General features: G+C 44.0%; 1 protein-coding gene across 1 annotated transcript in view; it reads left to right on the top strand.

Annotated features, from left to right (window-relative positions):
• The window catches only part of LOC311223776 (cysteine-rich motor neuron 1 protein-like), a gene marked incomplete at its 3' end in the record, with an annotated part of 35,719 nt that overhangs the window by 16,347 nt on the left and 3,145 nt on the right, over positions 1-16,227 (top strand). Inside the window, exon 3 of the mRNA XM_084308543.1 lies at positions 8,958-9,131. Coding sequence (XP_084164669.1) covers positions 8,958-9,131 — 174 coding nt within the window. The remainder of the gene's footprint in view (positions 1-8,957; positions 9,132-16,227) is intronic.

The raw sequence follows: 16,227 nt of genomic DNA, 5'->3' as shown, positions 1-16,227 counted from the left end.
TCCCCGAAGAAGAGTGGCCTACACCCACCCCACGGGAGGCGAGCAAAGAGGAGGCAGACCACAAGAAACCTATGTTCTGTGGGTTGACACACACACTCGTCCCCACAGACCCGGTTCTAGACGATTGCCTCACCCTAGAGAGTGCGCAGCTAAAGACATTTCTGTGGCACCACCCAGAGGTTCAGCCCACAACTGACATTTCAGCAGCTGACTACGAAGAAGCAGAACTCCTTCTACTACAACGAGCCCAGAAAGACTCGTTCCCCGATGAGCTAGCTTGTCTACAGGGAGCAAAGCCCGTCCCATCAGACAGCAGACTGCTTCACCTGGCCCCCGAGAGCGACGCCCATAATCTCATCAGAGTGGGTGGTCGTCTGCGGAGAGCCCCAGACCTACCGGATGACGTTAAGTACCCGATAGTCTTGAACAGCCGACACAAGGTCACAGAGCTGATCATAAAGAAATACGACGAGGATGTGCATCACGCCGGGGCAGAGAGAGTCTTCGCGGAGATCAGACGTCGTTATTGGATACTGCAAGGGAGAGAAGCAGTGCGGCGCTTCCAGCGAACCTGTCTAGACTGTCGTAAGTGGCGAGCGCAGCCCAGTATACCCCGGATGGCTGACCTACCTCCCTGTCGCCTCCGACTCGGCGACAAGCCCTTCCACTCCACCGGTATGGACTGTTTTGGCCCGCTGTATATAAAGAGAGGAAGAGGAACCGAGAAGCGGTGGGGTATTGTATTCAAATGCATGACCACCAGAGCGATACATATCGAACTCCTTCCAACCATGAGCACAGACTCATTCCTTATGGCCTTCCGAAGATTCACATCACGGAAAGGAAAACCGTCTACATTGTTGTCTGATCACGGGACAAACTTCAAAGGCGGAGAAAGAGAGCTGAGAGAGAGCTTCCAAGCTATGGGCCCAGAACTTAAGACCCACCTCGCTCCATCCCAGATTGACTTCCAGTTTAATCCCCCGAACGCACCTCACTTCGGTGGAACCTGGGAACGAGAAGTACGTTCCATAAAGACAGCCCTGTACGCCGTGCTTGGGGCCCAGACTGTGGCGGAAGAAGTCCTAATGACAGTCCTCACGGAGATCGAGGGAGTATTGAACTCAAAGCCCCTCGGTTACGTCTCAAGTGATGTAGCAGATGTCGACCCAGTCACCCCCAACACCCTCTTGATGGGGCGGCTGGACCCCGCGCTACCACAGACAATGTACAGGCCTGAAGAAGCGAACGGCCGAAGAATGTGGAGGTACAGTCAAGTACTGGCTGATAAGTTTTGGAACAGCTTCCTACTCCACTACCTACCGTCTCTACAGACCCGCCAGAAGTGGGTAAAAGAGAGAGACAATTTGACAGAAGGAACAGTCGTCATGATCATCGACCAGTCACTACCCAGAGCTATGTGGCCGGCTGGCCGCGTAAGCAAAGTGATCACCGGTGCCGATGGAAAGGTCCGAGCAGCTGAAGTGCTCGTCCAAGGACGGACTTACACCCGACCCGTGGCGAGGCTAATAGAACTGCCAAGGCTCCCTGATACTATTGATGACGACCATGACCCTATGACTTTGTGAGTTGACTGACCCTTACAGCGGACATTGAGTAGTGGACAGTGCGGTTAATCTGTCTCTGCTCAGCTAATTAGGTGGGACTAATTAGGGGGCGGCTGTTGTGAAGGATCAGATTAAACCGAATATATATATTTATTTATGGATATATATTTAATAGTATTTGTATATCGTTTGATATCCCTTGTATATTCCTTGTACATATACACTGAATATCCCTTTATTCTACTACAGCCCATAATAGTTCATTCTCTTATTGGACAAAAGGACCAGGCGCCAGGGACAAGCCCCTGGCGTTCAAGTTCAAAGGTACCGACGAGACATGCCTTTACTAGCCTCAGCTCCGCGCAGGAATACGGCTACCGAAAGCAGAGCGGCACTACTTGTCCACTGTGCATATAAATATGGCGCAAGAAATGTAGAATTCCTCTTAGTCCTTTACCCTTCTACCCAACTAAGTAACAAGACGTGAAGCCTCACCCCACGATACCGCGTGCGGTGTAGTACGGCCTGTTTGGCCTTAGAATAGCAGTGAGACCTCGTGCGAATTAATAGCTGAATTGCCAGAGTTTGGCACCGTATTCTATTAAGTAATAATAGTCTATTATGTATGGTGCATCGTTCGGTTAGAGTTCTAAAGTGAGCAGCACCCCCATCGTTTCCTCGCGTTATCTAGAGTCTTAACCAGGTTGGGCAGACCACGCGTGGTGCTTTCATCCGAGGAGTTCTGGGCGAGGACGAGTGGACCTGCACATTGGATTACCTACCCCGACGACTGCTGAGCCCTATACGGCATGGAATATCTATTTGCTTTGGTGCTTTGATTTGTGGAGCGGATAATCGCCAACACCGGTGAGTGTTGGATTTACCCCGAGAGGAGCCAAGGTGAGACGGCGCTCAGACCAGACTGAGGTCGCCTCGCTTCTTCTTCGTTGTGGACCGACAGCGACAGCTACAGCTATCGTCTACAAGAGAGCCCAAGTGTATTCATCTGCGGATCAAGGTTCTACGGGCACTGTGTTCTGTACCTGGACTCTCCCTAGAAATCGTTGACCAGACGGGATACAGCCGACGGCTCTCCTACCCCCCCTACTGGCTTACAACCGGCGGGACCCCTTCAGTATATTATCCAGCTATAATCATTAAGTGACCATCGCTATAATCCCCTAAGAGCCAGGTTGTATACTTGCTTCCTGTGTAACCAGAGATTGGACATTCAGTGTTGATTTGCATACGAGTACTCATTTGCCTTACAAGAGCATTCAATTCAAATCATAAATGTAATAAGTAACTATTATATGTACCTTTTGCTATATATTAAATATTTGACTATTACCTTTGTGTGGACCTGATTTCATATGTGGGAAAGTGTTCATCATACTTAGATATCGTGTACTGTATGGCCAGTAATTAAAGTACATAAAGCGGTAGTGGTTTAATGATACCATACTTATCAATACAGTCAGGGAATTGTACCCCTCAGTTACAACTTGCATGAGCCTGGTCTCTTTTGAAAGATAACATTCTGAAGTTACTAATGCAAAATAGGAAAATCACTTTTAGTGCTAATGAAATAGAGTAACAGAGGTTTGAACTTGAGTTGAACTTCAACATATCCACATGGCCGGGTGGCGTCAATATTTTAGGCAACCAGCTTGTGTTCAGCGTTTCTCTGATTGGCCACTACGCCCATGTGACCGCGGCAGCGCGAGAGAGCGGCAGTGCGGAAATAGGCTGCATTCTATTGCCATGCTCTGCGACAAACTCTAACCTTAACCAACTCCGAAACAATGCCTAAACTTAACCATAACCTTAACCAACTCCGAAATAATATTGCCATGCTCTAAGACAAACTCTAACCTTAACCAACTCCGAAACAATGCCTAAACTTAACCATAACCTTAACCAACTCCGAAATAATATTGCCATGCTCTAAGACAAACTCTAACCTTAACCAACTCCGAAACAATGCCTAAACTTAACCATAACCTTAACCAACTCCGAAATAATATCGCCATGCTCTAAGACAAACTCTAACCTTAACCAACTCCGAAACAGCGCCTAAACTTAACCCTAACCTTAACCAACTCCGAAACAATGCCTAAACTTAACCAACGCACTGCAGGATCCACAGCAAGGCGGCGAACCAGTTGAGCTAACCGTCGATGTTAAAAGAGGGGGGATTACGGCTACATAATGCTGACGCGGCAGCTCTGCCGCTGCCGCGTCGCCGCGGGGCAGCGGGGCAGAAATGCAGGAGCTTATTGTGGACTTCAGGAAGACCAAAGCAGGCCCTGTCCACATCAACGGGACGGAGGTTGAGCGCGTGTCCAGCTTCAGATTCCTGGGAGTCCACATCTCCGAGGACCTCTCTTGGACCTTCAACACCTCAGCACTGGTCAAGAAGGCTCACCAGTGCCTCGTCTTTCTGAGGAGACTGAGGAAAACCCACCTGTCCCCTCAGATTCTGGTGAACTTCTAACCTTGGCACCATACAAAAGCATAGTACTCACTAAATGCATCACATTCTGGCGCAGAAACTGCACTGCCTCAGACCGGAAAGCACATCACCGGTACATCACTCCCTTATATTCTTGTTACAAAGATCCCCTCAATTCTATATAACAATTGATCTATAAGTCTTGACAGACACGACCATTCCACCAGACATGCTTCTGCACGAGGTTTTACACTTCCAAAAGTGAGGTCGAATGCAATGAAGCGAACTGTCATGTTCCGTGGTCTGCAGGAATGGAACTCTCTTCCCAGACATGTGACGCAGGAGACTAGTAAATGTCGTTACAGAATCTTGGTAAAAATACATTTTCAACCGAAGAAATGGACACTCCCTAATAGATATTGAAGGTGTGTACGTAAATGAAAATGTATGCGTCTGATAAGGAGATACTATAGGGATATATGAAAATGCATACGTGTCTGATATGGATATATTATTAGAAGATTTAATAATTAGTTGATATGTATTGTATTATGAATCCAGGGTTTCCCATCAATGACCTAGACTGTGGCGGCCCGCCACAGTTGTATAATGAACCAACATTATTTTTTTTTATTTTATTATTATTATTATTTTTTTTTTTTTACTATTTCTTTTTATATAACGTTTGCCAATAGGGATGTATCAGTAGTATTGGCAGTGGTAGTAGTCGTAATAGTAATCCACTATATTTTTTATTTTCTAAAAAATAAACCAGTTCAACACAGGTAACCACTTTCGCTTCATTTCTTTGATGGCTCAAATGTCTGCTCTAGTCCAGTGGTTCCCAATCCTCTCCTCGAGAAACCCCAGCCGTTCCATGTATTTGTTAAATTCCACCACCAGCACACCTTGATTCAACTAATAAAGGGCTAGTTAAGTTGAATCAGGTGTGCTGGTGGTGGAATTTAACAAATACATTGAACGGCTGGGGTGCTTCGAGGAGAAGATTGGGAAGCACTAGTCTAGTCGATTTTGTGTTCTGAGCACAAAGTTCATCATAGAATCTAGCCTCTTTATTTTGCTCTCAAAGTGCACCAATTGAGACGGTTTAGCGCAAACACTGTATCGTCAAGGACTCCTCTCACCCCGATCACAGACTGTTTGCTCTCCTTCCTCTGGGAGGCGCTGTAGGAATCTCCGTTCCAGGTCAAGCAGGCTCAGGAACAGCTTCATCCGCTCTCGAATTAACTGGGAAGAGCTTTTTCATCTAAATTAGGCAGATGGATATAGATAGACGGATAGATATAGATAGACGGATATACAGACAGATGGACAGACGGGTGATACTGTTGTTCAGGGATATAGATTACAAAGTATTTTGAACATTTACAGTGTCAAGCTGTCATTACACCATTACTTCCTTCTCTCTCTCTCTCTCTCTCTCTCTCTCTCTCTCTCTCTCTCTCTCTCTCTCACGTCTGATGAAATTGGCAATGCTGTTTGGGGGCTGTTATAGGCCACGTAATACAGTTGTAGTGTGTCACTACTATCACCGACATCTAAGAAGGGAGATTCCCCCTTGAATGGCCCTTCTAAGGTTTCTCTCCTCCACACTGCCTGCGGGGCATTTTTTCCTATTGCTAGGTTTTTAGTGAGTTTTTCCTTACCTTCGCGTGGGGTATGTCTGGGAGCGTTGCATTTATTTATTTTAGATTTTTTTTGGACTTCATGGTGTTTTTGTTTTGTTCTTGATTTATTGTGATGTTTCTTCTTGACTTGTTTAAAGAAGACGTGTACGGCCCATGGGGACATTATTAACGTGTGTTGTCGGGCCTTACAAATACATTTGATTTGATTTGATTCCATAGTAAGTATCGATAGGTATGTTAGACTTTCTCTTGGCAATGGGAGTGGGCTTCTTCATTGAGCACTTATCCTTATCATCAAGGCACAAGTATCTTGTGTTTTATTAGAAATATAAATCGAATAGTACCTATTTAACTAATAGTAATGATCTAATAGTAGTTATCTTAAGTATGTAATTATGGCTGTCCTCAAGAGTTTCTGCCAGCAGTTCTTTTGGCTGGACAGCCCGTAGACCACGACTGTGACACACCAACACATATCTACTGGCCACGATGTCCGTCAAGATTCATATTTGCCGGCCAATTTAAATTCTAGACGGCCACATTGGCCAGTAAATACCGCTGCTGTACGCGTGTGAATGTTTATGCAACAATTGTCGTTTCAGATTCCAATAAGCTTGAGTCCTTTTTTTCTCCAGTGATGCATGTTGTTATCGCCGTAGCAACAACGTAACCGTAGCAGCATCCTGAACCACATGGTAACCATAGAAACCTGATATCGTGTCTGACTGATGTTTACCCTGTTGGAAACAATTGATTACACGCACTAGTTGTTCTCACACACACACACACACACGCACGCACACACACACACACACACACACACACGCACACACACACACGCACGCACGCACGCACACACACACACACACACACACACACTAGGTGACAATATGCACAATATGCAGATGTTCCCAGCAAAGTGTGTGATTGGCCCCGAGGGTGGCCAATCTCCCAGCGGAGAGACCTGATTGGCTGATTTAGCTGACTTTGAAATGACACTGATCTAAGTAGCTGCTAAATATGGATGCCTCCCCAGATACACACACGTACATACACACACATACACACATACACACAGATAGATAGACATGTGTGTGTGTATGTGTCTTTGTAAAAGACTTGAATTGAAAATCTGCTGTTCCAATGATCTGTGACAGTTCACTCGGGACAGTGGCTCGGGAGGTAGAGCAGTCGTCTGGCAATCCGGAGGTTCCCGGTTCGATTCCCGGGCAGCGTGCCCGATGTGTCCTTGAGCAAGACACTTAACCCCTAATTGCTCCCGATGAGCAGGTTGGCACCTTGTTGCATGGTCGCCTCCGCCATCGGTGTGTGAATGTGTGAGTGAACGGGTAAAATGTGAGGAACAAATTGTAAAGTGCTTTGGATAAAAGCTGCTATATAAAAAAGCAGCCATTTACTATTTACTAGTATATAAAACCATCTGTACACACAGACGACCCCTGTCTCCCTGAGCTAGAAACCAGAGCGTCCACACATGTGATGTCATCAAGTCACGCGTGTTGGAGAGTTGCTCCATTGATAAAGAATTAGTGAATGGCTCTGTGGCCTCATAGTATGTTTGTATCCCAGTAAAATCACCATGGCTACTGTCGTAGTATCCTAGGAATTGTTCCACTATTCGCCGTCTATGTAGCGGCCCCGGAAGTTGTCTCTTGACGATGTCATCATCACTGGAATCGTATCTCTATTCAGTTCAAGGAGCTGTGCACAGTTTTTTTTTGTATAATTTTTTTTTATAAATGTTTTTATTTTCAATTTTTCAACATAGAACAAGACATCACAATACAAACAATAATAATAATAGTAACAATAACAACAACGACGACAACAACAATAATAACAGCACAAGACAGGCAAACAAGAAAGTAAAATAATAAAAATTAAATTAAAAATAAATGTGGCTCTTATGTGTGTGCATTATCTATGTGTGCTATATGTGTTCTACCTACCCATGTGTGCGTGTGCTTTACCTATGTGCGTGTTTTATGTGTGAATGTTTGATATGCCTGTGTAATTTACGCTTGCATGTTGCGTGACGTGTGAGTGACGTGTGTTCTATGTGTGTGCGTGCGTATATGTGTGGTGTGAGCGTGTGCATGTGTACGTGTATATGTAAGCACCTTCGCATCAGTTACGGTTCCCTCGGCAACAATGCAGCACAATCAGACAAAACAAGGCAGCATTGGTCCATTGGGAGGTTATGGGTCATGGGGAAATCCGGCGAGTACAGTGGTGGACAGCGCAGGTCCAATATGTGACAGATAAGGGTCCCAGATAGCTGTGCACAGTATTAATAACATGTTCATTCTATTTTAGGGTGGACTTTCCACGTAACTCGCAACTAAAAGCACCCTTTCTGATTTTAAAAAGGCTCAAGCTGACATGTTGTCATAGTGACAGGTTGTCATAGTGGTGATGGGTTGTGAATGAATGAATGAATGAATGAAAACTTTATTTAACAGATTGCAGAATGGGTACAATACAGTACGGCTCAATACATACAATTGTTAAGGGGATGCAGACCAGAGAAAGACGTTTGTCTTGTTTCCATCAGGGTCCCCCATTTTCATTTCATATAGACATATATGACATACACAACATACATGACATTTATGGCATAGGGACATATAGGTATTTAGTACTGATACATTTGTGACATAAGCGGTATTCAAATATACAGTACTGTTACCCCTAGATCCTGACAGAGTATATACATATGATGGGGAGGGGACATGATGGGGAGGGGACTGTACATTAGGAGGGGGTGGGTGGGTGGGAGGGAAATATACATACATAGTCATTGTCATAGTAACCCGGCTGTCATAGTAAAAGGTGACTGATTGAAATGAAATGTCTCATGGTAGGACGCTGCTAAGACTAAGTTTAGTAGCTTATTGTGAACCTTTTGAACACAAACATTCCATGCATGGCCTCTATTCGCTGTGACAGGTTGTCACTTGTTGGCCAAGCGTTTTTCATCTTAAAGATTGTTCATAAACCGACCCCTTACCTTAACCCTACTCTAAACCCTTTCACTGCCACGCGACAGAAGGTCGTTAACCGGCTGTCGTGTGGAAGTGAAAGGGTTAACCTTCTGTGTATTGTCGCAGTGAAAAGGGTTAACCGTTTGGTAGCGTGGCAGTGAAAGGGTTAACCTGCAGACAGACGTCACATCCCACCCCAACCTAAAAATGAAAATGATTGTCTCATGTTGATGATGTCAGTGCCCTAATCCCTGGCTCCTGCTGTGTTTCTATTGGCCAGATGAGGACTGGGAGGAGGGTCAGTGGGTGGGGTTTGAGCCCTGCAGTGAGAACCTGGTGACTGGCTGCAATATCCAAGATGGCCGCTGCATCTGCCACGCCCTCCGGAGCTGCAGCAACCTCTTCCAGTTCCCCTCGCTGGACAGCTGCCAGACCTCCCTGACCCTGATAGAAGGTTCTGTCTGTCTGCCTGTCTGTCTGTCTGTCTGTCTGTCTGTCTGTCTGTCTGTCTGTCTGTCTGTCTGTCTGTCTGTCTGTCTGTCTGTCTGTCTGTCTGTCTGTCTGTCTGTCTGTCTGTCTGTCTGTCTGTCTGTCTGTCTGTCTGTCTGTCTGTCTGTCTGTCTGTCTGTCTGTCTGTCTGTCTGTCTGTCTGTCTGTCTGTCTGTCTGTCTGTCTGTCTGTCTGTCTGTCTGTCTGTCTGTCTGTCTGTCTGTCTGTCTGTCTGTCTGTCTGTCTGTCTGTCTGTCTGTCTGTCTGTCTGTCTGTCTGTCTGTCTGTCTGTCTGTCTGTCTGTCTGTCTGTCTGTCTGTCTGTCTGTCTGTCTGTCTGTCTGTCTGTCTGTCTGTCTGTCTGTCTGTCTGTCTGTCTGTCTGTCTGTCTGTCTGTCTGTCTGTCTGTCTGTCTGTCTGTCTGTCTGTCTGTCTGTCTGTCTGTCTGTCTGTCTGTCTGTCTGTCTGTCTGTCTGTCTGTCTGTCTGTCTGTCTGTCTGTCTGTCTGTCTGTCTGTCTGTCTGTCTGTCTGTCTGTCTGTCTGTCTGTCTGTCTGTCTGTCTGTCTGTCTGTCTGTCTGTCTGTCTGTCTGTCTGTCTGTCTGTCTGTCTGTCTGTCTGTCTGTCTGTCTGTCTGTCTGTCTGTCTGTCTGTCTGTCTGTCTGTCTGTCTGTCTGTCTGTCTGTCTGTCTGTCTGTCTGTCTGTCTGTCTGTCTGTCTGTCTGTCTGTCTGTCTGTCTGTCTGTCTGTCTGTCTGTCTGTCTGTCTGTCTGTCTGTCTGTCTGTCTGTCTGTCTGTCTGTCTGTCTGTCTGTCTGTCTGTCTGTCTGTCTGTCTGTCTGTCTGTCTGTCTGTCTGTCTGTCTGTCTGTCTGTCTGTCTGTCTGTCTGTCTGTCTGTCTGTCTGTCTGTCTGTCTGTCTGTCTGTCTGTCTGTCTGTCTGTCTGTCTGCCTGCCTGTCTGTCTGTCTGTCTGTCTGTCTGTCTGTCTGTCTGTCTGTCTGCCTGTCTGTCTGTCTGTCTGTCTGTCTGTCTGTCTGTCTGTCTGTCTGTCTGTTTGTCTCTCTCTCTGTCTCTCTCTCTCTGTCTCTGTCTCTCCACACATCCCCTCTGTCTCTCTGTCTCTGTCTTACTCTGTCGCTGTCTCTCTCTCTCTCTCTCTCTCTCTCTCTCTCTCTCTCTCTCTCTCTCTCTCTCTCTCTCTCTCTGTGTGTGTATGGAAGATTATAATTTTAAATATTATATATATTAGGGTTGCAAATTGTAAGCACTTTCCTGACTCGATCATTGATAACGTTAACGACCAATTAGTAATCAATCAATTGTAACAGAAAATACCAAATTTACCAAACTATAACAAATGCATTCATTTGCTCAATCAGCAGCAACATATTGCATTGGAACAACACCCTCACAACATTGCATAGCATATTAACACTTTGGATGCCCAACCCGATTTTTCTCAAGTTTACCCCCCGCGGGTTGAATGCCCATAATGAGAATATTCGTTTTTTTTCTATTAGCGATCTGAATTCATATTTCATCAACCGAGTCTACCGTTGGTAAATCAGCCACTCCAGGTGCTCAGATGTGAAAAAAGCGGCCCCTATCGTCTCCCAGATGGTAATTCACCTTTTTGGATTGGACTCAATGAAAAGGCACGAGAAAAAAAAACCCGGACTCCACATTTTACTTCTCACGCATGTGACCGGAGTCGATCAGCTTCATTCTGGACCCTCAGAGCAGCGGGGATTATGTGTTGTACAGTATACGCGGTGGATCAATAAAAGGATCGATTTTCGGAATGGCGATCAGGAATTGGAATAATCCATTTGGATACCATCTGATCTCAGGTAAGGAATCTATTTTACCAGTATTAGGATAATCAGACCCGTTTTCACGGAGATATAAGCTTTCCCCCTATATGTGATATGGCTGTTTTGACTGTAAAAGCGATCAGGAACTGAGAGAATCGACTTTCAGCGAGCGGCACCAGCGTGCACACGTACACATATACTATCGATAATCTAGCGTTTATTTGAAAACTATTCATAAATAGGCCGAAAAATGACAACATTCTAGAATATTCCAGTACAGGGCGATTATCATGGAATCTCTTATTTTTTCTGTGAAAACGAGGGCTTTTCAAAATGATATAAAACGGAAATGAACCGATAAAAAAAACAATCCGCTTCGACAATGTTGACTGGAAATGGGTCATTGATAATGCGACAGGCAGATTAGACACATAGCCATAAGAAAAATTGCATGTAGATATGTGTTTGAAACAGTGAGGGTGAGAAATGGTCTGATCTGGCTGTAAACAAATAGTTTTTGATTTGCCTTCTTGACTAAGCTATTGATGTGATGTTTGTAAGTGAGGCGTGTGTGTCAAGAGTTACTCCAAGGTATTTATTACTAGTGCCTGTTGTCTTTAACTGTATTGTCTGTCTGCTGTCCTCATAACCACACTGTGTCTGTACTTCTTTATACATTTTTTTTATCTCTCCCGTCCTCCCCAATATTTTTAACTCACAGCCACCACTGACACACACATTGGGGGATGTTTTAAAAATATTATTTAACATATAATATAATATAATAATTTGTGCTTCACCAAAAAAAATTGTCAGCAGCCGCCACTGTGATTCAATGTCCCTGCGTTCATACAACTGCTAATGCTACTAATTCAATGTTTTATACAGCTGCTGCTAATGCTGCTAATTCAATGTTTTATACAGCTGCTGCTAATGCTACTAATTCAATGTTTTATACAGCTGCTGCTAATGCTACTAATTCAATGTTTTATACAGCTGCTGCTAATGTTACTAATTCAATGTTTTATACAGCTGCTAATGCTGCTAATTCAATGTTTTATACAGCTGCTGCTGATGCTACTAATTCAATGTTTTATACAGCTGCTAATGCTACTAATTCAATGTTTTATACAGCTGCTGCTAATGCTACTAATTCAATGTTTTATACAGCTGCTGCTAATGTTACTAATTCAATGTTTTATACAGCTGCTAATGCTGCTAATTCAATGTTTTATACAGCTGCTGCTGATGCTACTAATTCAATGTTTTATACAGCTGCTGCTAATGCTACTAATTCAATGTTTTATACAGCTGCTGCTAATGTTACTAATTCAATGTTTTATACAGCTGCTAATGCTGCTAATTCAATGTTTTATACAGCTGCTGCTGATGCTACTAATTCAATGTTTTATACAGCTGCTAATGCTACTAATTCAATGTTTTATACAGCTGCTGCTAATGCTACTAATTCAATGTTTTATACAGCTGCTGCTAATGTTACTAATTCAATGTTTTATACAGCTGCTGCTAATGTTACTAATTCAATGTTTTATACAGCTGCTAATGCTACTAATTCAATGTTTTATACAGCTGCCGGTGTATTCAATGTATGCTTCAATGCTGCTACTTTGATGCTTCTGCTTCAATACAATCGCTTGACCAGGGGTTAAGTATTTTTCATGATCATATTCCTGCAGGTGGTGGAGAGGGATCTTAACATACAATCACATGAGGGAGGCTGCTTTTAGTGCTGTATTCTACTCATCTGTGTGTGTGTGTGTGCGTGTGCGTGCGCGCAAGCGGTCAGACTCCATGGAGGGAATGCTTGGAATGTTGCGAATGTCCTGAACGCTGTGTTGCCATGGCAACCTATTAACTATTACACAACCTGAGGTTCCATTAACAACTCACCCTTAACAGAACATTCAGCCCTTAAAGGAACATTCAGCCCTTAAAGCAGGCAAAGGGGCCAATGGCAGCCCGTGTGTCTGGTGGCCAGCAATGAGTGGTTAAGGTGTGATTGATTGATTGATTGATTGATTGAAAACTTTATTAACAGATTGTAGAATGGGTACAATACAGTACGGCTCAATACAAAACAACTGCTAACGGGATGCAGACCAGAAAAAGACTTTCGTCTTGTTTACATCGGGGTCCCCCATTTTCAATTCATCAGGACATTTATGACATACAACAAGACATACAGATAGACAGTACTAGGCCTGGGCGGTATAATTTTTTTCACACCGTCATACCATGATGACCTAATACCCCGGTATACGGTATATGACGGTATGACTTCCATTTTCATCAGCGGGGGGGGGGGGGGGGGGGGGGTGGCGCAGCTAACAATATACTCGTTATTATCACCATACATAACGCTTGCTTATATTGAAACACGTTGAGATTAGGGCCGTTCTTTCAACCTGAAAATGCACTTTCTTCAACCTCGAGGTAAACAAATCACAGAAGGTAGCCCACTGCCGCCTGCCGGCACCATCCAGGTATCGACGTGAGCTAACGGTAGCTAGTTAGCCCGGCCGGCAGCCCGGCACCATCGTATCAACGTGAGCCAGTTGCATTAGGATAAAAAAATGTCAACACTCACTCACCCCGTTTTATATTACATTCCCAAAGAAGTGCCTCCGTCTCTCGTAGTCTCGTTGTGCTGGATGAAGTCACTGGCGAGTCGACTCGTGGCGCGAGGGTTTTGCTTAAATCCGAACAGACTCCAGTCCTTTAATTGTCCAAATGCGACAGTGTGTGCAAGTTTAGCTCTTGTTTGACAAAACGTTAGCCATCTGTGGTCAGGGAGCTCATCGTGGGTTGGAGTGACGGTGGTTAACTTCGACGCTTCATCGTTCAATGGTAACATATTATTATTATTGCTTAAGCTTTAGCAGCTGCTCAGAGATAGAGGAAATGCATACAGGCATCTTGCTCAGCTCAGCTCTGTGCGGGGAAATACGGACCGCCTCCCCTGCCCTCTGCTGGTTGTGCTGTGTGTGTGTGTGCACGCACTTCAACCAACTCGAAAGTTAACTCCGTTTCACTAATGGAAACCGAAACCCAATGCCGTCCCTGTATAAACTCTGTTTCAGTGGAAATAGAAACTTAAAACCAACTGTGATTTTGACGGTATTGATTTTCAATACCGTCGGTATTTCTAAATACCCCGGTATACCGTAATACCGTCATACCGCCCAAGCCTAGACAGTACTGTGTAGTAAAAAGAGATCATAAAAAATATATACATCTGAAGGGGAAGAAACTGTACATTCTGCCTCATGTCTGTTCCACGTTTTACAAAGTACCTGTTGCCGTGTTGACTACGAGAGGAAATATTAACGGTGCGGCTCGACATTATCCACTGAAATATCATATTACCCGTGACTGCATTGGGCTGCATATATAGTTCTCTATGAATAACGACAATAAGGATGTGATGATGGATTTTCCCTGACGGAATCTAAATGCGGAGGTTGTTTTGTGTGAATACTTTGGGCAGAAGGAGTTGCTTTGACCTTCCTGGTGTGATGCCTCACTGTGTAATCCATCTCTACTGTAGCTTTATTACCTCCATCTCTACCGTAGCTTTATTACCTCCATCTCTACTGTAGCTTTATTACCTCCATCTCTAGCTTTATTACCTCCATCTCTACTGTAGCTTTATTACCTCCATCTCTACTGTAGCTTTATTACCTCCATCTCTACTGTAGCTTTATTACCTCCATCTCTACTGTAGCTTTATTACCTCCATCTCTACTGTAGCTTTATTACCTCCATCTCTACCGTAGCTTTATTACCTCCATCTCTACTGTAGCTTTATTACCTCCATCTCTACTGTAGCTTTATTACCTCCATCTCTACTGTAGCTTTATTACCTCCATCTCTACTGTAGCTTTATTACCTCCATCTCTACTGTAGCTTTATTACCTCCATCTCTACCGTAGCTTTATTACCTCCATCTCTACCGTAGCTTTATTACCTCCATCTCTACTGTAGCTTTATTACCTCCATCTCTACTGTAGCTTTATTACCTCCATCTCTACCGTAGCTTTATTACCTCCATCTCTACTGTAGCTTTATTACCTCCATCTCTACTGTAGCTTTATTACCTCCATCTCTACTGTAGCTTTATTACCTCCATCTCTACCGTAGCTTTATTACCTCCATCTCTACTGTAGCTTTATTACCTCCATCTCTACCGTAGCTTTATTACCTCCATCTCTACTGTAGCTTTATTACCTCCATCTCTACTGTAGCTTTATTACCTCCATCTCTACTGTAGCTTTATTACCTCCATCTCTACTGTAGCTTTATTACCTCCATCTCTACTGTAGCTTTATTACCTCCATCTCTACTGTAGCTTTATTACCTCCATCTCTACCGTAGCTTTATTACCTCCATCTCTACTGTAGCTTTATTACCTCCATCTCTACTGTAGCTTTATTACCTCCATCTCTACTGTAGCTTTATTACCTCCATCTCTACTGTAGCTTTATTACCTCCATCTCTACTGTAGCTTTATTACCTCCATCTCTACTGTAGCTTTATTACCTCCATCTGTAGCTTTATTACCTCCATCTCTACTGTAGCTTTATTACCTCCATCTCTACTGTAGCTTTATTACCTCCATCTCTACCGTAGCTTTATTACCTCCATCTCTACCGTAGCTTTATTACCTCCATCTCTACCGTAGCTTTATTACCTCCATCTCTACTGTAGCTTTATTACCTCCATCTCTACCGTAGCTTTATTACCTCCATCTCTACCGTAGCTTTATTACCTCCATCTCTACTGTAGCTTTATTACCTCCATCTCTACTGTAGCTTTATTACCTCCATCTCTACTGTAGCTTTATTACCTCCATCTCTACTGTAGCTTTATTACCTCCATCTCTACTGTAGCTTTATTACCTCCATCTCTACTGTAGCTTTATTACCTCCATCTCTACTGTAGCTTTATTACCTCCATCTCTACTGTAGCTTTATTACCTCCATCTCTACTGTAGCTTTATTACCTCCATCTCTACTGTAGCTTTATTACCTCCATCTCTACTGTAGCTTTATTACCTCCATCTCTACCGTAGCTTTATTACCTCCATCTCTACTGTAGCTTTATTACCTCCATCTCTACTGTAGCTTTATTACCTCCATCTCTACTGTAGCTTTATTACCTCCATCTCTACCGTAGCTTTATTACCTCCATCTCTACTGTAGCTTTATTACCTCCATCTCTACCGTAGC

This window comes from Notolepis coatsorum (assembly GCF_963971535.1).
Source record: "Notolepis coatsorum genome assembly, chromosome: 2".
NCBI classification, from domain to species: domain Eukaryota; kingdom Metazoa; phylum Chordata; class Actinopteri; order Aulopiformes; family Paralepididae; genus Notolepis; species Notolepis coatsorum.
This window is presented reverse-complemented; position numbering and strand designations above follow the sequence as displayed.